The sequence below is a fragment of the Trachemys scripta genome, chromosome 7 (assembly GCF_013100865.1).
Source record: "Trachemys scripta elegans isolate TJP31775 chromosome 7, CAS_Tse_1.0, whole genome shotgun sequence".
Classification (NCBI taxonomy): Eukaryota; Metazoa; Chordata; order Testudines; family Emydidae; genus Trachemys; species Trachemys scripta.
Genome location: NC_048304.1, coordinates 1240208 through 1263665, shown reverse-complemented (window position 1 = coordinate 1263665; position 23458 = coordinate 1240208). Strand labels below are relative to the sequence as shown.

The 23458-nt window shown below is 63.9% G+C and overlaps 1 protein-coding gene across 1 annotated transcript; it reads right to left on the bottom strand.

Annotated features, from left to right (window-relative positions):
• Positions 1-515: 515 nt before the first annotated feature.
• On the bottom strand, positions 516-22350 carry USP19 (ubiquitin specific peptidase 19; the record flags this gene model as incomplete). The annotated part of the gene is given in 25 exon segments (XM_034776152.1): positions 516-1495; positions 3068-3246; positions 3330-3493; positions 4147-4299; positions 4541-4757; positions 5289-5399; positions 6108-6427; positions 6755-6892; positions 6993-7111; positions 7951-8091; positions 8343-8444; positions 8627-8737; positions 9041-9151; positions 9227-9385; positions 11784-11917; positions 12003-12204; positions 12728-12942; positions 13288-13403; positions 13969-14040; positions 14139-14295; positions 14593-14842; positions 15650-16024; positions 16328-16461; positions 17461-17589; positions 22073-22350. Coding segments are annotated over 25 exon segments (4176 nt in total). The 3' UTR covers positions 516-1270.
• Between the last annotated feature and the right edge of the window lie 1108 nt (positions 22351-23458).

Below are 23458 nucleotides of genomic sequence, written 5' to 3'. Positions count from 1 at the left end.
CGTAGGGGCCGCCTCACCCTACACCAGACGACTTGCCTGGGTTAGGGTTAGGGGCACAGTGCAGAAATCTGGACAGATCCATGCACCCCGAGCCACGCTGAGTGTCCCGCCTCTGTCCCACAGCGCCACTCTGCACATCAAACTCCTCCTAGCTCAGCCCACAGCTCTGCAGCGTTGGCAGGGCTTCTCTGCCCCCCAGCCCAGCGCACGCAGGCTCGGAGCCCCAGTTCCCCACCTGCCTGGGCTGGCTCTGCCATGCAGCTCTCGAGCTCGCTTGGAGTGGGGGAGCGTTCGGCATGAGAAGCGGGGCCAGCGGGCTCCTGGCAGAGTCGTGAGCGCAGGCTCCCCCACAGGCTGGGCAGCGGCACGGGCGTGAGGAGCAGCCCAAGGACGGCTGAGCAGAGTGCGGCACACAGTGGCGCGACTACGGCAGAGATGGGGGGTCTGGTGCCTGTTCCCTCGGCCCCTGGCGCGTCATTCCCTGGCGCAGAGAAAGACGACGGGCACCGCATGGCTGGAACAGCCCAGTTTATTCATATGGTCCATACAGTACACAACGAGGGCCCTTTGCTGCTGTCCTGGCAGGAACTCCCTGGGCCCAGCGCTGGGCGTGCTTTCCCACGGGCCTGTCCCCAGGCAGGCGCAAGGAGACTGGCCCCCACCTCCCACCAGCTCGTTCTGGACTCAGCTGGACCGTGGGACTCCCGGCCGGCACACGGGGGAGAGCGGAGGGGCGAGGCGGGGCAGAGCAGGCAGAACCGCTGCACACTGGGGACTATTAGTCACGAGGCCACAGCCAGCAGGCCAATCGTCAGGGAGGCAGCCAAGTCCGGCGGGCATGAGCCCAAATGACTCTGTGTGACGGGGCCGGAGGCAGCACCACGCCAGCGTGCCAGGAGCAGAGCCCACGGCTAGCACGAGGGAGCACTTGGCTCAGCGGGAGATCGCTCTGCAGTAGAGGGGACCCACGCAGGGAGGCGCAGCCCCAGCCGCGCTCCGCTGGTCTGCCATTCCGGCTACTTGCACCCCAGAGCACGTGCTGCCGGAGGGCTGCAGCCTGGAGAGTCCCCGCTCCCCAGGAGCCGGACCGAGCGTACTGCAGAGTGGGATCTTGCAAGGAAGGCTGCCCGGCGAGGGCTCCGTGGTCACAAGCAGGCCTAGTCACTCCAGCACCTCCTTGGCGAGGTGTCCCAATGCCCTGGGTACAGAGCAGCCCTCACCAGGGGGCTGGAACTGTGCAGGGCCGGGCTAGCCGCTGCCCTGCCAGCGCCTATCTCCAGCGGCTCTGGGAGACGAGGGGGTAGAAGACGTTGAGGAAGAGTGCCACAATGGCGGCCATGGTGCCCAGCACAACGTAGCGGAGGCAGCCTTCGTCAGGGTGCTGCCGGGCGGCCTGGCTCGCCGTCTGGCCGCGGGGCCGGCAGGGAGTCCTGGCATGCCTCCTGCCAGCCTCGGGCTCATCTTCGGCCTCCAGTTCCTGCCAGATCAGAGAAGCCTGCGATGTGGAAACCTGCGTCAGCACTTGGGGAGAACATACCGAGCAACCCGCCTCGCATCCCCCACCGGGCGCAGCGTGGCCATGGAGCGGCCAGCCAGCCTCCCAGGCCCCCAGCACTCGCAGCCTGTGATCCGGGCAGCCAGCGGGCCCCGCGCTGGGCTCCAGCAGCAGGCAGAGACGGGCTCGGGGTGAGCCGAGGAGCCAGGCCGGCGGCCAGTCGAGGCTGGCTTTGCAGGATGGCCTGTCCCAGCACCCAGCAGTGACTGCGTAATCCTAGACCAGTGGCTCCAGGAGCGCGGGGCACAGGCGCCAGCCAATCACAGCCCAGATTTGCCAAATACAAGCGGATCAGTCAGACGACAGCCAGTCAGAGCCCAGCTTTGAGGTGGGAACCAAGAATCAGTCAGACAGCAGCCAATCACAGGAGGATTATTCCCAGGGATGGCCAATTGCAGCCACAGGAGAGCTTGGAGCAGCCAGTCACAGTTCAGTTTCTACAGGTGGGCACCGAGTGCCCAGGATGGCGGCGGTGACCTGGGGGAGCAGCCTGGCGCCTCCTGCTGCTTGCAGATGGGAATCCGAGCAGCTGCATGCCGCCCCCTGCAGGCAGCGCCAGCGGGCACCTCGCACTGCTCTCCTGCCCTGCCTCCAGCTGGCGAGAGGGTCCCTGGCCGTCGCTGATCCGCAGAGACTGGGTGAGTTCCCCTCCTTAGCCGCTGCTGCGCCCACAGATCTGGGCCTGCTCAGCACAGGGCCCTCGGTGCTCCGGGACAGGAGCCACGCAGCCAGCCGGACTCCCGCCTGCAGCAGCCGCTCCAGGCCCCGACCACGGAGCCCCATGCGAGGAGCTGAGGTGAGCTAGACCCAGCTGGGCGAGGAACCAGGCAAGGAGCCAGCTGGGTGCCAAGCCAAGCGAGTATCTGGAAAGCACCCCTCCGAGACCATGCCGGGCAAGGGGGCAGCAAGAGCAGGTGGCCGGCAACCTGGCTGAGTGGCGCCATCGCCTGGCAGGCCGGCAGGTCTCCGAGCAGTGGAGCACAGGCCAGGAAGGGGAACCTGGGGCCACGCGAAGAGCCGCAGCACCAGCTGCCCCTCCAGGGGCGCGTAGCCCTGTATCCCCAGCACTGCGCTAGGCAGGCCGGCTTCTCCCCGGCTGTTTTCAGGGTTCCTTGCAGGCTCCTCCACCTCCTGCCCCGCTGCCGGCTGAGCCCTCTCCACACTGGGGTCACCAGGGATTCAGGCTCCGTAACTCTCACAGGGGCCTTCTGGCTCCCCGCAGTGCAGCCCTGAGGAAGGAAGGGCCCTGCTGCCCCCTCGCCTGCCCCACCTCTCAGGATCCCCAGCTCCTCTCACGACGCGGCTTCACTCGTCCCGGACCCCTTGGACCATGGTGCCTGCCCACTGGCACCCCACGCCGAGCCCCAGTCTGTGGCTGCACCCCCCATTCTCCCTCAAAGCCCGGCTGTCTTCACCACAGCCTCCCGCTGGGCGAGCGGCTGCCCAGAGCCCCAGCAGACGGGCAGGCGACCTGCACTGCTCCAGCCAGCACACAGGAACCACAGCTCTCACCTGGCTGGCGGCTGGCTCGGCGGCGGCAGCCATGTCTGGCCGGTGTTCCGGGGGGCGCCCCTGCGGGGGTCTCTCCACGGGAGAGTTCCGCCGGCGGTAGAAGAGGACGTACGCGTATCTCGTCACCACCTGACTCTCGTCCACGGTGGTCACCGTGCTGTCGTCGAAGAGCCTCCAGCCTGTGGGGAGAGGAGAGCGGGGTCAGCGCCCGGCCCGCACAGCCCCGGCCTGGACAGGGCGCGGCCCCAGCCCGGCTCCTCACCCACGTCGCTGCGCTGGCTGTTCTTGTCGCTGGGCAGCCGGGCGTAGGCCGTGTAGTGCCCGCCAATCATCCCGCCGTAGTGATTGATTACTGCATACAGGTCGTACATGGGCTGCTGCTGCTCCTCCTTCTGCCCAATGCAGAACTTGCTCAAGTCCAGGCTCCTGGGGAGACAAGGGAACCATGAGCCGCCGCTCCTGTCCCCGGCCTGCCAGCTCCCGGCCCGCCCCCCAGTCCGCCCTCCGCCTCTGGCCCGCCAACCCCCGGCCCACCAACCCCCGGCCCGCCCCCAGCCTGCCTTCTGCCTCTGACCAGGCCCCCAGCCTGTCCACCCCCAGCCTGCCTTCTGCCTCTGACCAGGCCCCCAGCCTGCCAACCCCCAGTGCTCCTGGGGGGACAAGGGAACCATGAGCCGCCGCTCCTGTCCCCGGCCTGCCAGCTCCCGGCCCGCCCCCCAGTCCACCCTCCGCCTCTGGCCCGCCAACCCCCGGCCCACCCCAGCCTGCCTTCCGCCTCTGGCCAGGCCCCCAGCCTGTCCACCCCCAGCCTGCCCAAGCCTCAATGCTCCTGGGGAGACAAGGGAACCATGAGCCGCTGCTCCTGTCCCCGGCCTGCCTGCTCCTGGCCCACCCCCTGCCAGCTCCCGGCCCGCCCCCCAGTCCGCCCTCCGCCTCTGGCCCGCCAACCCCCAGCCCACCCCCAGCCTGCCAACCCCCGGCCCGCCCAAGCCTGGGTGCTCCTGGGGAGGCGGATCTGGGGCTGAGCAGGGGAAGTGCCCGGGAGCCAGAGGCCCCGGGGCTGGGCGTGGCCGGCTCACCGGACCGGGAACTCCACCATGTCGTTGATCTTGTCCCTCCAGATGAAGCTGCGGAAGGAGAAGCGCTTGAGCTGAATGATGAGCACGTTGGGCAGGCGCCACAGCAGGAGCTGCTTGGAGGCCTCGCGATGCTGCTTGCACTTGGGGCAGTACCTGGGGAGGCACGGCCGGTTACGCTGCAGCTGGGCCCCACGACCCTCCCCAGAGAGCCCCTGGGGGGTGCCTGGACGCCTCCCCCCGCCAGCGGAGCTGTGAGCGAAGGGGTGGCCAGCAGCACAGCCCCATGGCATGTGGAGCCCCTGGGGGAGACGCTGCCCACGGCTCAGAGCCCGTCTCCAGCCTCCCCCGCCCCGGGGCAAGCAGGGACCCCGCAGCAAAGCCGGCCCCTCCTCACCACGCTTCCTCGGGCGCCAGCACTTCCGGCTTAGTGAAGAGGTTGAGGCACTGGCCCAGCGTGAAGTGGCCGGCCCTGGCCGCCTCGCTGGCCGAGCCCGGGTCCTCCACGCACTCCAGCTCCTTGGACTCCACCAGCACAAACTCCTTGAGGCGCTCGTTGTTCTTCCACACCAGGGCCAGGGAGCAGTCGTCCGTCAGCTCCAGCGGGGCATCGCCTGCAACGGCCAGGGGCTCAGACACCAGCCCCTTGCTCCCTTCCCCCCGTGCCCCAGGGCCCAACCAGTGGCGGGGAAGGGGGAGAGCTGACCTGGCATCAGGCTCTCCTCCCCCCGGCTGGAAATTAGCCACGGCTGGCTGCCAGCCAGAGCTGCCCCAGGGAAGGGAGGGGCCGCCAGCCCAGCTGGGCTCCCAGTCAAACCCGTGCAGCCTGGCTGTGCCCAGGACCCAGGTGCCATGGGGTGCATATGGCCTCAGGGCCTGCAGCCGGGGCAGAACCTGAAGAGTGCGCGCCAGCCGGGACAAGAACCAAGGCATCGGGGCTGCAGCTCTGTGTTTCCTCCCCTGTGCATGGGTGCTGACCTCTGCCCTGTGGACGGGAGCTCCGCCCCGCCTGCGCTGGGGGCTCAAGGAGCGCACTGTTAACCAGCCAACAGGCGGGGTGAGGGCACCTCCGGGGAGGTTCCCCAGCCGAATAGCCCAGGCCAGCTGGTTAACGGGGCTGTGAGGGCCGGGCGGGCCGGGCTCACCTTTCTCCTCCAGCTTTTGCTCTCGGCTGGCTCCGTCGATCTTGTTGATGTAGAACTGGGTGGCGTGGGCACTGAGCGTGTCGGGCGCATGCTGGTATCCGGGGATGGCAGCTGGGGACAGGAAAGGCAGCCACTCAGGGAGTGCCCAGTGGCAGGGCCCCCTTGCTGCAGGAGCCTCTGCGGGCACACGGGGCACTTCCAGGGGGCTGTCTGGAGGGGAGCAGTTCTGCCAACCTGGGGGGACTGTGGGTACCAAGCGCTCCTTCCGCCAGGGCAGATCATCACCGCCATTGCCTGGTGGGCCAGGCTGGGGAGCTGGGTTAGGAGGCGTTTCCCTTTGCTCCCAGGCTGTCCTGCGGCAGGGTCGAGTGACAGGTGGTTGGGGCAGAGCAGCGGGATGGGAAGGTGAGGGGCTCTGCCGGCAGTGCTGCCTGACGTCCGCCCTGGCAGACAGGATGCCCTGGGCTCAGGGCCGGCTCCAGGCACCAGCTCACCAAGCAGGTGCTTGGGGCGGCCACTTCGGAGAGGGGCGGCAGCTGTTCGGAGGACGGTCCCTCATTCCTGCTCGGAGCGAAGGACCTCCCGCCGAATTGCTGCCACAGATCGCGATTGCGGCTTTTGTTTGTTTGGCTGCTTGGGGCGGCCAAAACCCTGGAGCCGGCCCTGCCTGGGCAGCAGGAAGGGCTGCCTGGGGAGCTCTGGGGCGTCCCCTCGCATGGAGCCGGCGAGCCCGGGCACTGGAGGGGCTGGCGGGGTTGCGCTGGCCAGTGCCAGGAAGGCAGTGGGGCCGGGGATGCCGAGCAGCCCTAGGGCTCCTACCTTCAGGCTTGGGGCCTCGCTCGTAGGACGGCTCCTTCTCCCAGCAGCCCTCGCCCTGCGCCTCCAGGGAGCGCTCAGAGCAGCCCGAAGCCGAGCTGAGCGTGGAACTCCTGGGCACTGCGCTGGCCTCCCCCAGCTCCGGGTGCAGCTCTGGGGCAGATAGCTGGTGCTCCGGCCGGTGAGGGGCCCTGTCCCCATCCCCTGCCTCTGGGGCAGGGGCGGCAGCCGCACAGCTACTCCTCGCAGGCAGGTCCAGCTTCTCAGGGAGCAGGGGCTGCGGGCCCAGCTGGAAAGGAGGCTGGAACACGCTGACCGAGTACCTTGCGGAGGGAAGAGCCGTCAGAGCCGGGGCCGCGAAAGGCGCCTGCGAACAGAGCGGCCGAGCCCAGAAGAGCACACGCACAGCCCGCTCCAGGCCGAGCCCCAGAAGGTGCCGGAGCCCCCCTCCGCGAGCACGGAGAGCCCTTTGAGCGGCATTGTCAGCCGGAGACGCCGATGGCCACACAGACCCCCGCGCTTCGGAGGCTGCCCCTCCCCTCCCCCACCTCTCTGCCAAGGAGAGTTCAGTGAGCGGCCCGGCCCAAGAACCTGGTGCAGAGGCGACTGTGCGGGGAGCTGCCCAGCCGGTGCCCACGCGGTGCCCTTACCTCGCGTAGCCCTCCAGGAGCTGGGCCAGGCGGGAGTAGGTGAGGCGCGACTCCGGCACACTGATGAGGAAGGGGAAGCCGATGTTCTCGGGGCGGCACAGGGCTTTGTGATCTGGCCAGTGCGTTTTCTGACACCCCCTGTAACACACAGACCAGTGGGTCTCTCGAGGGCCCTGCCCCCAGAGAAGCCAGCGCCTCCACCCCCTGCCCGCCCCTCTGGCCGCATGCACCAACTCACACATTGCAGTAGCCCACTCGGTAGCACCTAGTGCAGCGCTTCAGCTTCTCGTCTTCTGACTGCTGCTTCTTCTGGCAGGCCGCGCACTTGCTGATGGGGACGCTGGGCACCTGGGGACGCTGAGGGAGAAGGTTACCCAGCGGCATGCTGGCACACAGGGCAGGATCCTTGCAGCACCGTCCCCGCGGTGTGGGCCAGGGAGGTGACAGGTCCCAGCATACACTGCGGCCCCCGCCTGGCCCTGGGGACCCACAGACTGGGAGGTGTAGTGCAGGGCTTCTCACGACAGGTTTTGGTGGCCTCAGAGTGTGGGTACCAACTTTTACTGGGGGCTGCGCTGACACTTTCCCCTAAAAGACTTCATAAACTTTAGGAAAACAATCACTGTGCACATCTACGCCTCCAAAGCACAGCAAGGCATTTCTGTCAGGTTCTTGCAGACTCAGTAATAAAAACAACGCACCGGTGAGGTGTATCTACTCTGACTGGACCGGAACAGAACAAACACAGAAACGTTCTTTTGCCTGTTTGGTAAGAGGTGGCTGTCTGTCCCACAGTTCTGAAGTAAAGTTAAAAACGGGATACCTGCATGTTTGTTAATATCACGTTCACAGCAAGCCCCTGGACAAAGGAAGCCCTGGAGGAGGAGGTGGGGGCTGGGCTGGTGCTCACCTTGCTCCTCCCCCCAGCTGGTTTCTCCTCAGAGGCTGCTCAGGACACCAACCCCGGACGGGCTGCTGCTTTGTGCCCCTCCCGCCCCCCCCCCATCACTGCCCAGGAGAAGGCCGCTGGCGGCTGCACTTGAGAAGTGCGTGAGGAGCAGCCCTTGGGCTCACAGCAAGCCCCATCCGCCGGGCAAGTGATCCCTTTAGTCGGGCAGCTGGGCATTGGCCTTGTCCTCCCAGCTGGCGCTGCCCAGAGCCTGCGGCAGAAGGGACCAGTCCCCCAGCCTACGTACCTGCTGGACCTGCAGCACCACCACCTGCTCCTTGGCCAGCTCCGGGGACAGCACCTCGAAGCACAGGAGCAGGTCTGTGGGGGAGACCGTGTCCAGCGACTGGGACGGCGGGAACATGCGGTGGAAGCGGTTCTTGATCACCTGCCGGGGAAGCAACGGAGTGAGGCTCTGTCCGCAGGCTGCCTGGCCCACCTGCTGGCATACGGGCCGGCCCTCCCCTCTCGGCGCCCCTTGGAGGGGACGGCCTGGCTCCCGAGCATGCAGAGAGCTCTGCGCTCCCCCGGCCACACCGCCAGGCTCCAGCTGCCCCGCGTGCACCAGGGCAGCCCCAAAGCTCTGCGGGGCGGGGGACTGGACAGACGGTGGCCTGAGCCCACCCCCGCTGCGCTCACCTCTGCCAGGCGCAGGTTCTCTGGCTTCACGCGCATGCTGTGGGCCACCGAGTCCAGCACCTCCGCAGCGCTGGAGTTCTCCTTGCTGATGCTGATGAGGAACTGCCGAGGAGAGAGGGCCGTCAGCCAGGCCACGCCCGGCCCCGCTCGCCTCCCTCCCATGAGCCCAGCCGGGAGCCGCGGCGCCTCGGTTAACGGTGGGCTCCCGGAAAGGGCCCCCGAGAGAGCCCCCAGCATCCCAGCTGGCCAGGAGCGAAGCCGCATGGCAGGAGGGCTTGTCTTACCTTGACAGGTTTCTTGTGCGGCTCCTTAGCAAAGTAATAGACAGTCAGCACCTTCTGCTTCTGGGGCAGGGGCACCGGCAGGTAGAGGAAGGGGTCAAACGTGATGGATACCTGCAGTGCACAGGACAGAACACTCAGCCCGGGGCAGAGCCCCCGGGGCCCTGGGCTGGAAGGCTCAGATGGCCAGGGGCGGAGGAGCAGGCGGAGGCCCTGGGGTCAGAGGAAGTGGCGACAGCCGGGCACTGGGGCGGGAGGAGGAGTGATGGAGGAGCCCCCGGGTACCCCTGCTGGCAGGGCCAGCCTCCAGCGTGGCTGAGGGAGCAGGCACCGTGGCCGGCCCGGTGACCCTGCAGCGAGCAGGCTGTGTCCACTGCCCCACAGACAGACGCCTGCTGGCTGGGCCCCGGCCCCTACCTTGGCGCACACCGGGCACACCAGCTTGGACTTGTACTGGCCCTGAAAGAGGTCCACAATGAAGGAGTCGTTCCTCATCTTGTGCCGCTGCCAGGCCTCCTCTGCCACCACCTGAGGGGAGGGGAGAGGTCAGCGTCTGGCCCCGCTGGCCAAGGCAGCGCCCACCCCCTGGGCGGCTGCACTCACCTCGTCGGGCCGCCCGTCCGAGTCCACCGTCTCCGTGTAGGGCTTGTTCTGGATGCGGTTCAGGTCCTCGTGCAGGCCATCAAGAAGGAAGGCCATGAACTCCTGGGCGTCGTGCTGGGCGTAGCCCGTGAACTGGCTGGCTTTGCTGGCCACGATTGCCTGTGGGCAGGAACGGTGACGAGCGCTGGCCCCTCGGCACCACCAGGCTGGCTAGAGCTGCCAGCGCCGGTTCTGTGCCCGGGCTCAGGGCTACCCCAGGACGCAGCAGAGCAGTCCAGGGCCAGAGGGAAAGCCCAGTGGCAGCCCCAGCTAGCCGGGTGTTCCTGGATCCTGAGATCCCCAGGCCAGCAGGGACCATCATGATCCCCATGTCTGGCCCCATGCCCAGCGAGGCAGAGACCTGCCCCCTGGAGCCCCTCGAGCAGAGCTGTTGGCAAACACCCGCTCCCCACTGAACCATGGCCAGGGATGGAGAATCCCCCACCCGCCCTGCCCCAGGAAACCCTCCCCGTCCAATCTCGCCTCATTCCGTCTGCCTAGCAGCAGCTTCCAGCCCCAGGGCCGGGTTCCCCTTCGCTGCCGGAGTCAACAGCCCATCGCCCACGATCTGTTCCCGTGGGGCAGGGACAGGCTGGGCTCCCTCGCCCCGGGCCGGCTCGTGGGGCGCTTACCAGACTGAGCCCCTCGCCCCTGTGACTGCAAGGCAGGTTTCTAACCCTTTCATCATCTCCTGGCTCTGCTCTGAGCCCTCTGCCATTTATCAATGTCCTCCTGGCCTTGCGGGCACAGAACTGGACCCAGGATTCCCGCAGTGGTCACACCCAGGCCAAGTCCAGAGGTAACAGAACCTCCCCCTACTCCAGCTCGAGGTTCCTTTAGTTACACAGCCCAGGACGCATTAGCTCTACTGGCCACAGGGTCTCGGGGGAGCTCACGTAAAGCTGATTGTCCCCCATGACCCCAAGTCCTTTGCAGAGTCGCGGTTTCCTGGGACAGAGCCCCCCAGTGGCCAACACTGTTCCCAGCTGGAGACATTTACGTTTAGCTGTATTAAAACCTGTCGTTTGCTTGTGCCCCGTTTACCAAGCGACCCAGATCGCTTTGGAGCACTGACCTGCTGTCACGTTACTGATTTGAACTGGGACCATATAGAACATGGTTGCAACCAAAGTCCTGCAGTGGCACCAAATCTTGCATAAAGGGGGTCAAATGAGGTGTCTAAGACAAGGTTATGGTTTGCTGGTTATGATTATGCTGTCTATATGTGTGTATCAATTTTGTAGTTGAAGTTATGAATATTGGCTCTACACTGGCTGTATTTCAAACTTATGCTATGCTGCTGGGTGACATTCCAGACAAACTGGTGTTAGCTCTGCCTAGCCTGCTTGATGGCCCATTAAGGACCATCAGCTATACAATTGACCCATGGAGAGAAGGCAAATACGCCTTGTAACTCAGCAAAGTATGCAGGGACTGGCCCATGTGTCTCCAGACTCCATTTTGCTGTAATTTTCCACAGTAAGGACAAAGAAGTGTTCTTACACCTGGAAAAGACTATAAAAGGTTGATGCCTCATCTCCATCTTGTCTTCAATCCTGCTTCATACCTCTGGAGAGGCTTTGTTACAAACAGAAGCTCTGAACAAAGGACTGAGGACCCATCCCAGCTGGGGATGTTCCAGAGACTCGATTTTGAACCTGCAGTTTATTTCATCACTGCTACAAGCCTGAACCAAAAACTGTGCCATTACTGTACGGAATTGATTCCATTTAACCAATTCTAGCTCTCATCTCTATCTTTTTTCCTTTTATGAATAAACTTTTAGATTTTAGATTCTAAAGGATTGGCAACAGCGTGATTTGTGGGTAAGATCTGATTTGTATATTGACCCGGGTTTGGGGCTTGATCCTTTGGGATCAGGAGAACCTTTTTTCTTTTAATGGGGTATTGGTTTTCATAACCATTTGTCCCCATAACGAGTGGCACTGGTGGGGATACTGGGAAACTGGAGTGTCTAAGGGAATTGCTTGTGTGACTTGTGGTTAGCCAGTGGGGTGAGACCAAAGTCCTCTTTGTCTGGCTGGTTTGGTTTGCCTTAGAGGTAGAAAAACCCCAGCCTAGGGCTGTAACTGCCCTGTTTTAAGTGATTTGTCCTGAACTGGCACTCTCAGTTGGGTCCCACCAGAACTGCATCGTTACACCTGCCCTCTGCATTACTTATCACTCCCCCAATTTTCGGGCCATCGGCAAACTTCATCCGTGATGATTTGATGTTTTCTTGCAGGTCACCGATAAAAATGTTACCTAGCAAAGGGCCAAGAACCGTTCCCAGCAGGCCCCACTGGGGAACACCCGCCCATAGACTCCCCAGCTACAGAGAGTTGGAGCCCTGCCTTTTCGCATGGCCTTGCAGCATTCTCCATCTATTACTGCCCTCAGCCGCCAAACCGGCCTCCACCGCAAAGAGGGAACCCCAGCTAGTCTGACGGTCCATTTCCCGGGAGCCCCTCTGAACTGGCACTTGGTGATCCCACCAAGCCTGGGGCTCCCTCCTCACCTTCAGCTTGGAGGGCTGAAAGGCATGGTGGGTGCCCTTCCAGAGCGCCCGCAGGAGCACAGCGAAGCCGATGGCCAGGCGCCCTCCTGTGCCCAGCGGGTTGGTGTAGTTGATCTCAGCCTCGAAGGAGCGATCTGCAGGAGACACGCAGGACAGGGTGAGCCGGGTCCCTTACAGCAGCACCCCAGCCCCAGGGCACAGCCACCGCCCCCCACTCACCGTGGAAATAGTCCCGCAGCTCCCGCGTGTTGGACAGGGACTGGATAACGCTGTTCATGAAGCAGGTGTTCCCCAGATTCACCAGCCCCGTGAAGCCCGGCAGACACACCTTCTTCTTCTCCTCCTCCTCCTCGTCCTCCTCCACGCTCTCGCTGCTCACCGGGCTGTGCGTCATTGGCGGCACCATGCACATCGGCTTGGGCTGCCACGGCCGAGGGAGAGAGGGACAGGTCTGGGCGGGGCCCCTCGCTGCAAGGAGCTCGGCTGGGGTAGGCCGGAGCAGTTGGGAGCTCCTCCCACAGCCAGCGCCCTGCTCCACCCCCCCAGTGCTCCCTGCTGGGAGCTCCTCCCACAGCCAGCGCCCTGCTCCACCCCCCCAGTGCTCCCTGCTGGGAGCTCCCCCCACAGCCAGCACCCTGCCCCGCCCCCACAGCGCCCCCTGCTGGCAGTTCCCCCCACACCCAGCGCCCTGCCCCCACAGCGCCCCCTGCTGGGAGCCCCCCAGCCAGCACCCTGCCCCGCCCCCACAGCGCCTTGCAGGCAGGAACAATTCCTTTCCGAGCGAAGTGCTGCCTCTCCCAGAGCGGAAGGTGCTGTGGGAGGGTCTGCAGGTGCCGGGAGCTGTGCCCTCCCCTCAGCGCTGGCAGTGAAGAAGCTGAGTGCATCACTCTGGTGTCTGGGCCCTCGCAAATCTCGCCTGCTCACGCCAGCGTGAAAGTGCTCACCGAGGGGACATGCGGTTCCTGCTTCACTGTGACGTGCTCTGTGGCCGTCCGGGCCGTGACGCCCTCCAAGCCACCGTCCTCTGCTCTGGGCTTCTCCTTCTCCCCTGCCCGAACCTCCTCCTTACTGGACAGGGGGTGCTGGTTACTGCCCGGCTGGCTCTTATCCAGAGGGGTAGGGCCTGTTGGCATGGCAACCTTTGCACCACCCACTGCACCTTAAAAAGGGGGACAGGTGGGCTTGCGGTTAGCAGCGGTGTGGGCATGGGCAGAGCAGCTCACGCTCCCATCCCCAAGCTCTCCCCCGCCCCCAAAGCTGGCAGGGCCCTCCCACGCCTGAGCTCCTCTGCCCCCAAAGCCTGCAGGCCACCCCCCCACGCCCGGGCCCCGCTCCCAAAGCCTGGAGGACCCCCAGGCTCCCCCGGCCCCATACCCAAGCTCCCTCCCCCAGCCTGTGCTGTACGTGGGCAACGTCTGCCCTCCCCTATCAGGGACGGGAACTGAGCTCCCCCTGGGTGGGGGGCATGCGTAGAGCTAAGGCGAGGGGAAGCCAAGGAGCAGACCTCGTGCAGCTGGGGCTTCCAGCCCCCCCCAGCGCTGGCTGTGGCGTTTCTTCAGACAGATGTTGATGCGGGAGACGGTGAAGTTGTACGTGCACTGATCCGGCTCAATGAGGTTCCTGGGGACAGGAGAGCAGGCTCAGGGCTGGCAGACATGAGGCAGGGCCCTCGCTGGGCTCCGATGCAGCTGGGACCTCTTGCAGGGTAGGGGGTCGGCAGCGTGGAAGCGCTCTGGGCTGGGCCAGCCTCCTGCCAGCGCAACACCACCACTGATCCGCCCAGCCTCGTGCGTCGGAGGGGTGGGGGGTCTGGTGTGTTGTGCCCAGCATGGTCTAGGCTCTGCCTGGTCCCCTGGCTCCCCACCCTGGGAGCGCACGCCAGGCAGCTTGCACCTCGGCGGAGGGCAGCACGTACCAGGGCAGCAAGCGCAGCCAGCCGGGCGCTGTCTGCCCTGCCGGCCCCACTTCGGATCAGCGCAGACGGAGCTGCCTTGCGCAGTGCCATCCGGGGCAGGAGCTCTCTGCCCCTTGACGCCCAAAGGGGCATTGCTTGCACAAGGCCAGGGGCAGTGGGGATGGACCACAGGAGTCCCGTCCCAGTCCTGTGCTCCTGCCACGAGGCCGATCTGTGCCTGGCTGGAGGAGACCAGGAGCAGCAGGGTACTGCGGGGCCAGCGCCTGGTACCTGAGTTTCACCTGCCACCTAAACACCGTGTGGGGGCCGCAGCTGGGGTGCAGTCGCAGGAAGTTGATGTCACTGCAAGGAGAGAAGAAGGCGATCAGAGGGCACGTGGGGGAGCACCTGGCATGCTGCAGCCCCCGCAGGGCGCGGCCAGGCCCGGCGCTGGGCAGTACCTGGTCCGGAACACCAGCGTGAAGTCCTGCTCCCGGAACAGCACCTTGGAGGTCTCCCTGTGGATCTCCTTCACGTAGACGTGCACCACCACTGAATCACTCCCCTTCTCGTAGGAGTCGTTCTTCACCAAGCTCAGGCTCACGATGGGCTCTGGCTCTAGGACAGGACAAGGCCAGGTGGGGCGCGAGGCGGCTGTGCCCTGGGAGCCCCCCGCCACCAGCGCCACAGGCAGACGGGCCCCAGGACTCAGACAGGAGCCTGCCTGAGTCAGCTCTGTGGGCTGCTCTGGGCCCAGGCTCCCGTTCGCTGGGACGGCAGCACCGCCCCCCAGGGAGCCAGGTGCCCTTGGTTCCCACACCGCCGGCCGGCAAGGAACAGAGCAGGCTCCCAATAACCGGAGGGGCCCGGGGAGCCACGGCCTAGTGCTCTGGTTCCCTCCCCCTCTACACTTACCATCCGCTGCTGCTTCCAGGGCAACATCCTCTTTGGACCAGTCTCTCTTCTCAGCGTCTCTGCCCAGCGGAGGAGGGGTGGGGGCCAGGGTGGCCTCGGGGCCATCACCAAGGGCTGGCGGGCACTGGGAGGCGGCCGGCTGCAGGGGTCTCTTCTCCAGGCAGGGCGCCATGTGCTGGGGAAAGCTCTCCGAAGGGGCAGCGAGCGGCTGCATCCCCGCAAGCACGGGCTCCTTCTGCAGCTCTTCGGCCTTCATGTGCAGAGGGGGAAGGTGAGACATGGGGGGTCCCCCCGGAGCTGGGGCCAGCTCCCCTCCAGCCGTAGCTCTGCTTTATGGCCCTGAATGGCCAGGCTCCCAGCTCGGCCCTAGCCCCTGCCAAGCGAGGGGAGCCCCCTCCGTTCCCCACCTGCCCTGCCCCCCCGCGCAGGGTTTCCTGGGGCGCAGAAGGGACCCTGGGCTGAGCTCCAGGGCTCCTACCCACACAACTGCCAAGGGCCGGAGTGCTGCGCCAGGAGCGGGGGAGGAGTTCTGCTCCTGCTGCGCAGGCACCTGCCCTCTGCCCAGAGACCAGAGCCAGGTGGATGCTGGGCTCCGGAGTTCCTGAGCCCCAGGGTGCGAGCCTGGTAAGCCAGCCAGCCAACAGACTGCTGTGATCCAGCCCCTCACGGCCCCCACCCCAGGGTGCGAGCCTGGTAAGCCAGCCAGCCGACAGACTGCTGTGATCCAGCCCCTCACGGCCCCCACCCCAGGGTGCGAGCCTGGTAAGCCAGCCAGCCGACAGACTGCTGTGATCCAGCCCCTCACGGCCCCCACCCCAGGGCGTCCGCCCCGGCCCAGTCGGAGAACCTGAGCTGGGGGCTCAAGCGAGCAGCCCACATCCTGAGGCTGTGGCTTCCACGCCCCAGCCCAGCCTGCAGGGGGGCTCCAAGGAGCACCACTGGGAGACTGGGACCCCCGGCCTCGCCCTGAACGAGGGGTTCCCGACCCCGGGAGAGGGGATGGGGCAGGACAACGCCTGTGATGGGGGCAGCAGGCTCCCCAGTGCCCCCCGCTTACCTTCACCAGAGGCGGGGTCAGGTCCGTGGCAGCATCGCCGTGGGCTGCTCGGCCATTCTGCCGGCTGCCCCCTCTCCCGCTGGGTCCCTTGCCAGGCTCCAAGCCCCCAGGGACCCCGGTATTTGGCTCCTCCTCCATCAGAGCCACCTTGAGGTACCCGGCCCGCTTGGCGCTGGGCCCGCTTTGCAGCCTGGGGCTGGCTGGGCTATTCCCTTCTGGGGCCTCGTCCCTCCCTGGAACTTGCTTCGAGTTCGGGAACTCCCGCTTGCTCCTCGCCAGCTCCTCGGGGGTGGCCTGTGCAGGCGGGGGCTGCTCCTTCCCGTTCTGGCTCCTGGCCCCCTTGGCTAGCTCCTTGGATCCGTCCTTCCGCTTCTTCTGGGAAAGGTAACGGGGCCCGTTGGGACGGTTGTGCAGCCGGGGCCCTGGGCCGAACGGGGCCCTCCCCCAGCCGTGGGCACGGACCCCGTGAGCAGCTCCACGCCATTGGCAGAGGCATGGCTAGCCTCCCACCGCCCCGGGCCAAGGCAGCGGCAGCCAGACCCTCCGTCCAGCGGGACGCTCAGACGCCCGCAGTGCCCACCATCTTCTCCCCAGTCCCAGGGAGCTCAGCTCCCTCTCCCCTCATCTCCAGCGGGCCCTGCGGCGGTGGGGCGTGGCCAGGGCTTGCCGCGGCCTTACCAGGAGCGAAGCCCAGGTGTGCAGGGGGATCTTCTTCTGAAGCACCAGCTGCAGGAAGTTGCCCTTCTTGCCCTGGACTTTGCTGCAGGAGCTCTCAATCTCCCCGTAGAACTGCCCACTCCACTGGCGGCCATCTGTGGGCACAAATGGGGCCCTCACAGCTGGGGCAGGCACAGGCAGGCGCTGCTGCAGCGCGAAGGGACTCTGCTCAGCGGGGCCCCGTGCCTCCAAAGGGGGCTCCGGACAGAGCTCAGGCCTTCAGCGCCTCCTGCCGGGGACTCTGCCAAAGGTGCTGCAGCAGCGAGTCGGCTCCCCTTTGCCGCCGGCCGGCCCAGCGCTGCCTTTGCAGAGGGGCTGCGTGGCTCTCACCCCGACAGTCCATCTCCACGTTGCCTGCTCCCCCGCAGCCCTGACAGCGTCTGCCACTGCCATGCATGGGGGGGAATTCCAGCCGCTGGGCTGCACCATCTTCCGACAGTGCCGTATGCCGCCTCTGGTCACGCTCTGCAACGTGCTTCCCTGCCTCTGAGGGGCCTACAACTCACCATTCTCCGCCAGCCTGCTGCTAAGCCCAGCACCACTCTTCCCTTCGGGATCATACCCCAAATCTCCCTGTTCAGCTGCTTCCTTTCTGGCTGGGGACGCGTGGGGAGGGGCCCCAGACCCGCTCAAGGTTTCAGCTCTTTGTTTGGGACTAGCCTAGAGGGTCTGTCATCTCCTGTGCAGAGAGGGGGCCCCCGACAGGCCAGGCAGGTACCAGGAACTAGTCTCCATTAGGCCCTGACCCAACCCGCGTGGCTACAGAAGGGCTCTGCTGAGAGCTGCCTCTCCCGTCAGCGCGCTCCAGCTAGCTGTTCCCAGTGGCACCCTCTAGGCTGGTGGCTCCGGGGCAGGCCAGAGGGGGTTGGGTCTGCAGGGAGCACAGAGTATGTGGCCCAGCTCCACACACTGCTCTGGGTTACCTAGGCTATCTAGGGCTTTCTTCTTGCCCCCCACCCCTTTTGCCCTCTTGGTACTGCGTGCTCTGGTTAGCAGAGGACACGGGCCCAGCGCAGCCACGTTAGCCGGTGACGGGGCGTTCCGCGCGCCTGTCTCCAGGCGCCAGCCATGAGCCTGCCTGGAGCGGCTGTTACCTGGCAGCCTGACCACGCAGTCGGTGTCTGTGAACGCAGCATCCACCTCCTCCAACTTCAGGGCCCCGCTGCCCAAGTTCAGCTTCACAATGACCTCGTCAGCGTTCTGCTTCCAGTCCAGCAGCAGGTCTGCAACAGCAGAGGGACAGCGTCACTCCCGGCCCAAACGGCAGCTCTGGCTCCGGGGAGCAAAGAGGCACTCAGCACGCTCCAGGAAGGGGTTAGTGGGAGCCCCTGGGGAAGGGGGCGAGAACGGGCGCAGCTGGGAAGCCCCAGGGGCACAGGGCCAGGCAGAGTGGCTACGGCCCCGCCCCAGGGGCACAGCGCCCCGAGCGAGCTGCTCCGTCTCGTAGCGGCGCGGTGCCCAGGCGGGCTCGCACTGCAGCTGGAGGTGGCTCTGAGCCCCTGATTAGCAGTCCCAGGCGGCGCATGCCAGCTGCACAGCGCTCGCTCCCCAGGAGGGCCGGGCCGGGGGCTGTGCTGGAGAGCGCGGTACAGCAGGTCTGCCCGGCTCCCGCAGGCTCTGTGTGTGGCTGTCACAGCTGAGCCAGGCCTGCTGGTGTCCCTGCACAGGAGCCCAGCTAGAGCAGAGCGAGGCAGCGCTGGAGCAGGACCTGCGAGGGCAGGGGCCTGAGCTCCCTGAGCCGAGACCAGGCACGGGAGCTAGCGCACTCCTGCCGGGGGAGCAGCCGCACCCAGGATCAGTCTGCAGCTCGACACTGGTACCAGGGCTGACCCAGGAACACCAATGTACATGGCAGAGGGGCATTGCTGGCACATGATGGCATATATCACATTGGTAGATGTGCAGGTGAACGAGCCCCTGATGGTATGGCTGATGTGATTAGGTCCTATGATGACGTCACTTGAATAGATATGTGGACAGAGTTGGCATCGGGCTTTGTTACAAGGATAGGTTCCTGGGTCAGGAACATTGGCCAAACCGGACAGTCTCTCCGCAAAAGAATTAATGGACACAAATCTGACTCAGGAATCATAATACTCAAAAACCAGTGGGAGAACACTAACCTGTCTGGTTATTCAGTGACAGACCTGCAGGTGGCTATATTACAACAGAAAAACTTCAAAAACAGACTCCAACGAGAGACTGCTGAGCTGGAATTGATATGTAAACTAGGCACAATCAACTCAGGATTGAATAAGGACTGGAAATGGCTGAGCCTTTACAAACATTGAATCTATCTCCCCTTGTAAGTATTCTCACACTTCTTATCAAACTGTCTGTACTGGGCTAGCTTGATTATCACTTCAAAAGTTTTTTTTCTCTTACTTAATTGGCCTTTCAGAGTTGGTAGAACAACTCCCACCTGTTCATGCTCTCTGTATGTGTGTATATATATCTCCTCAATATATGTTCCATTCTATATGCATCCGAAGAAGTGGGCTGTAGTCCACGAAAGCTTATGCTCTAAGAAATTTGTTAGTCTCTAAGGTGCCACAAGTACCTCTGTTCTTTTTGCGGATACAGACTAACACAGCTGCTACTCTGAAACTAATCATTTTTATTGCCCTCTGCTGGACTCTCTCCAATTTATCAACATCCTTCTTGTAGTGTGGGGCCCAAAACTGGATGCAATATTCCAGATGTGGCCTCACCAATGCCAACTAGAGGGGAATGATCACGTCCCTCGATCTGCTGGCAATGCTCCTACTAATACAGCCCAATATGCCGTTAGCCTTCTTGGCAACAAGGGCACACTGCTGACTCTTCCCACCTAGGCACAGACTCTGAGCACGTCTTCTCTGAAGGGCTGCCCTCTAACTCGCCCTGCAAGGCAGCTCTCTCACTCCTCCAACCAGCTCGCCTCTGAACTGCTGATGAAACAGCCCTTTCCAAGCCTGGACCCAGCAATGGACAGTATTCGAGTGGTGGTCTCACCACTGCCATTCAGCTCCCTGCTCCACTGAGCATTCCCCCCTTCGGACACCGCATGGCACGCTGAGCACCTGCTCGCTGACTTTCCTCCATGACCCCCGTGTCAGTGCCCGCCCCCCACACCCTGTACGGTCACCTGCAGCCCTCGCTGCTCCCCGCAGGGCCCTGCTGCACTCAGAGGTCTGATGGGGCGCAGCGTCCAAGTGACCCAGGGTGCGTTCTAGCCGTGCCAAGCTTAGCGGTGCCTGCAAGCGCTCTCAGCGGGGATGTTAGTTTTGCTTCCAGGCCCAAGACAGCTAGCAAATGGGGCAGGGAATTGTGAGCATTCCCCATTCCCTCTGGAGACCCCAGCAAGCCAGCCGCTAGCCCGCCCCAGTGATTTCAGAGAGAGCTTCCCCAGCAGACCCCAGACTGAGAGTGCTTCTAAGATGACGCTCCAGCCACCTTGGGACCCTGTCTGTGACAGTCACAGCCCCTTGCTGTGCCAGGCCCCTGCAGGGGTGAGGAGAAGGAGCTCTCCATTCAGAGAGGTGCAAGTCCTGTAGGCCCCGCTGACGCATGGGGGGCCCCAGCTCCAGTGAAGTTGCTGGACACGCAGTGCGGTGCAGCACAGAAAGCACACCGGCTGCTGAGGAACCATAGACATACCGGGGAAGGGATACGGGGATCCCCATTGGTGATCTCAGCCTGGTTGCGATGGAGCTGGGGGAGATAACTACCGCCATGGTAACGAGCGACCCATTGCTCAGTCAGAGTGAATGCTGCACCACCACCAAACCGCTAGTGCCACATGCTCGGGGCATGCTGGGACGCCGGTGTTGCGGAGTGTGGGGGAGTCAGGGCCCTGCACCCCCGGCTTCCTGCGATTCACCATGACTCTCAGCCAGCCAGTAAAGCAGAAGGTTTATTTGGATGACAGGAATACAGTCCAAGACAGGTCTTGCAGGCACAGACAACAGGGACCCCCTCAGTTAGGTCCATCTTGGGGTCCCAGGGCATCCCAGCCCCCCTCAGTTTGGGGGGTCAGAGCCATCTCTGCCTCCCAGCCATCTCTCCAGCCTGCTTCCCACACTCTGGCTTCCGCGACCCCTCCCACAGCCTTTGTTCAGTTTCCCGGGCCAAGGAGTCACCTGGCCTTCAACCCCTTCCTGGGTTCTCGTGTTACACATTCAGGTATGCGCCCTCGGGCTGTCTCCCATCCTCCAATGCAGACTATTCCAGCCACACTCCCCTGTCAGCATTCACAGACCACAGTGAGAACAGGCCCAGTTCGTCACATCTCTCCCCCCTTCGAGACCGAACTGAGCAGGGTCACTTTAGCCAGTGACCCGGGGAAGTTCAAACCTACCCCCGTTCCCATGGATGCCCCCGCATCCCTCCCATTCCTTGGTGAGAATTACACCAGGCCCCTTCAGTTTCACGCCCCCCCTTAGGTCGGGGTTGCTTGATGGCACTCGCAGTTCGCATGTGGGAAGGTTCATGCGGCCTGTGCCCTTTTTCCACCCCCATACCTCTGGGGTTCCAACTGGGCTGTGGTCTTCTCCCAGCGCTCCAGTCTGGAGGTCTGTGCTTTGGGCTCCCTTGGTTTAGAGCTGCCCTTTTAACCTTGGCCACCCTCCGGAAAGGATCCTTTATGCTGGGCAAGGGTCCTAAAGCTGTTTTCCCCTTGTCCCAGGCCTTCCTCCCCCTCTGACAGGGGTCACAGGATCNTTCCAGCCACACTCCCCTGTCAGCATTCACAGACCACAGTGAGAACAGGCCCAGTTCGTAAGTCTGACCCACCCAGGCCCTCGGTACTAGAGGAGGGTATTTGCTGGCATTGGGAAAGGCCAAGGAGAGGATGCACACACACTGCCTGCGCGAGGGGTCCCCTGGGGGCACACAGCTGCCAGCACAGCTCTAGGCAATACCGGGGAGAGGAGGAGGATTCCCACGGGGCAGAGCTCCCTGCCACCCCCCACGAGGCTTTGGCAGGAGGGGTTATCCTAGTGCGGGAACAACGCACCATAACCCACCAGGCCCAGACCTGAAGTGCCATGTCAGCGTGTCCCCTGCAGAGGAGTCAGGCTGGCTGCTCCGCGCACTCGACTGCTCTGCCGTTTCCTGGCCAGTACCGGTGGGCCTGCACTCGGTGCAGCTGCAGATTCTTGGACATTTGGCAGCCTTAGGGCTTGTCTACATAGGGAGCTATTCCAGGAGAGCCAGTCCGCTTTCCTTCCCATACTGTAGGTACGCTGCATTGGAGGTGCAGGGTCAGCGCAGGCGATCCCGGGCTAGACAGGCCCCGGGTCTGACCCAGCATGTAGCGAGTCACCTCCCAGCAGAGCACCTGGCCTCACCTGACCGGATCCCGTAGCAACACTCAGTGCAGGTGAGGGGAAGCTAAGCCTGCTTCCGACGCAGCCCAAGCAGGTAAGCAGTTCGCCCCCCTGAAGGCCATCCCTAGGAATCTGCTGCTACAAGAGGGGCGGCCAAGGCAAGGCCCAGCTCCAAGCCTCAGGGGGTTGGCTCGCTCAGAGACAGGTTCCAGCTGCGCTCACACATGGCGCCAAGTGGCAGCTGGAAAAGCAGATGAAGGATTCAGAGACTTGTGCCCAGAGGAGCATGTTACATGGGCGAGTGGAAGCGCTTAGTTGGATTTGCTTATCCTACAGCAGACGGCTGCAGGGAGAGCGGAGAGGTGGAGCAGTGGGACAGCCGCACCCCGGGCCCTACCTTTCTTAGGGTCGCTGCCAGGGGGTCTCTCGCCTTCCTTGCTCTCCTGGTTGGCTCGGTCCTTCTGCTTCTTCTTGTTGGTTGCATCCTCCAGCCCCCGGGACGCTCTCCTCTGGCCTGGGGCACTGGCGCTGCTGGACATTTTCAGCCGTTTGGACGAGACAAACGGCCCGCCGGGGTCAGCGATGGAGTCTGGGTCAGGGGTTCGACGCTTTCTTCCTGGCCCAGCTATCTTGGCGACGCTCTGTGGGCAAACTCTCTGGCAAGGAACAAGTGACCTAGGGAGACAAGAGCGCACAAGTGAGCGGAGGTGGCAGTGGGGCTAGCCGGAGAAGGGCCTGGGCAACAGGTTCTGAGTCAGGCTCATGACAGAGGCCCTGTGACCTTAAAGCCCAGCCAGGCCTGAAGGATGCCAGGGTACGCCCCAGACCAGCGTGCCAGAGTGCCTGGCCTGGCTCCAAGAACCCAGGACCCAAGAGCTGACTTCCAGCTGACTCAGAGGTGCTGAAAAAGTCGCATTCCAGGCTAGGCTCTCAGGGCATCGCCACCAATGGAGAGCAGGACCCCCTGCCGACTTTACCCACCCCCAGGTGGGGGTTTTACCTGCCCCCGAAGCGACAGGGCTGCCTGGGCTGGGCAGAGCGATGCAGACAGTCAGCAGTGACGCCTGCCCAGGGCAATGCAAGCAGGCTGGCCAGAGGATGGCTTATCCTCACCAAGGCTCGGATGTACAAAATGCCCCATGCTCTTCAGACCCCAAGTAACAAAGTCTAACTCAGCTGCTTGATGCCAGAGAACGTGGGCCTGTCAGTGCTCCTGAGAGGAGCTAGCGGGTTCTGCTGCACGGGTGTGCAAAGTCTGTCAAGCCCGGGGAGCAGGTGTAACGCTGCCTGGCCCCCCATGGGAATAATGGTCCCCAAAGAAGCCTGCCAGAGCGCCGGCTAGGCGCTCAGTTGTCTCCGGAGGTGAGCGCTGTTACTCCAGTACTCCCATGGGGGCTTAGCGGCCTCGCCTGGCACATGGCCATGGTGGCAGGAGTGGCCATTTAAAAGTAAACTGGCTCCACAAGTACTGGGGGCTGATGCCTGAAAACAGCAAAGGAAGGAAGGAATCGTTCTGCTCCTGGGCCGGATGGAAGCCGCTCGCTCCAGCAAGAGCCAGTCTCTTTCGCCCCTTCTGCAGCCCATGCACAGAGAGCCTGCCCACCCCAGGCACACCCTGCTTAGTTACGGCAGTGAGCAGCGACTAGGTGCGCTGACAAGACACCTCGGCCAGCGTACACACCCCGCTCCGGGCAGCAGACTCTCTGCCCACCGTCTGTACTTGGCTGAGGTCACCCTGGCTCTCTGGGCTCTGGCCGCCAGACCCTGGTTTCACTTTCAATCT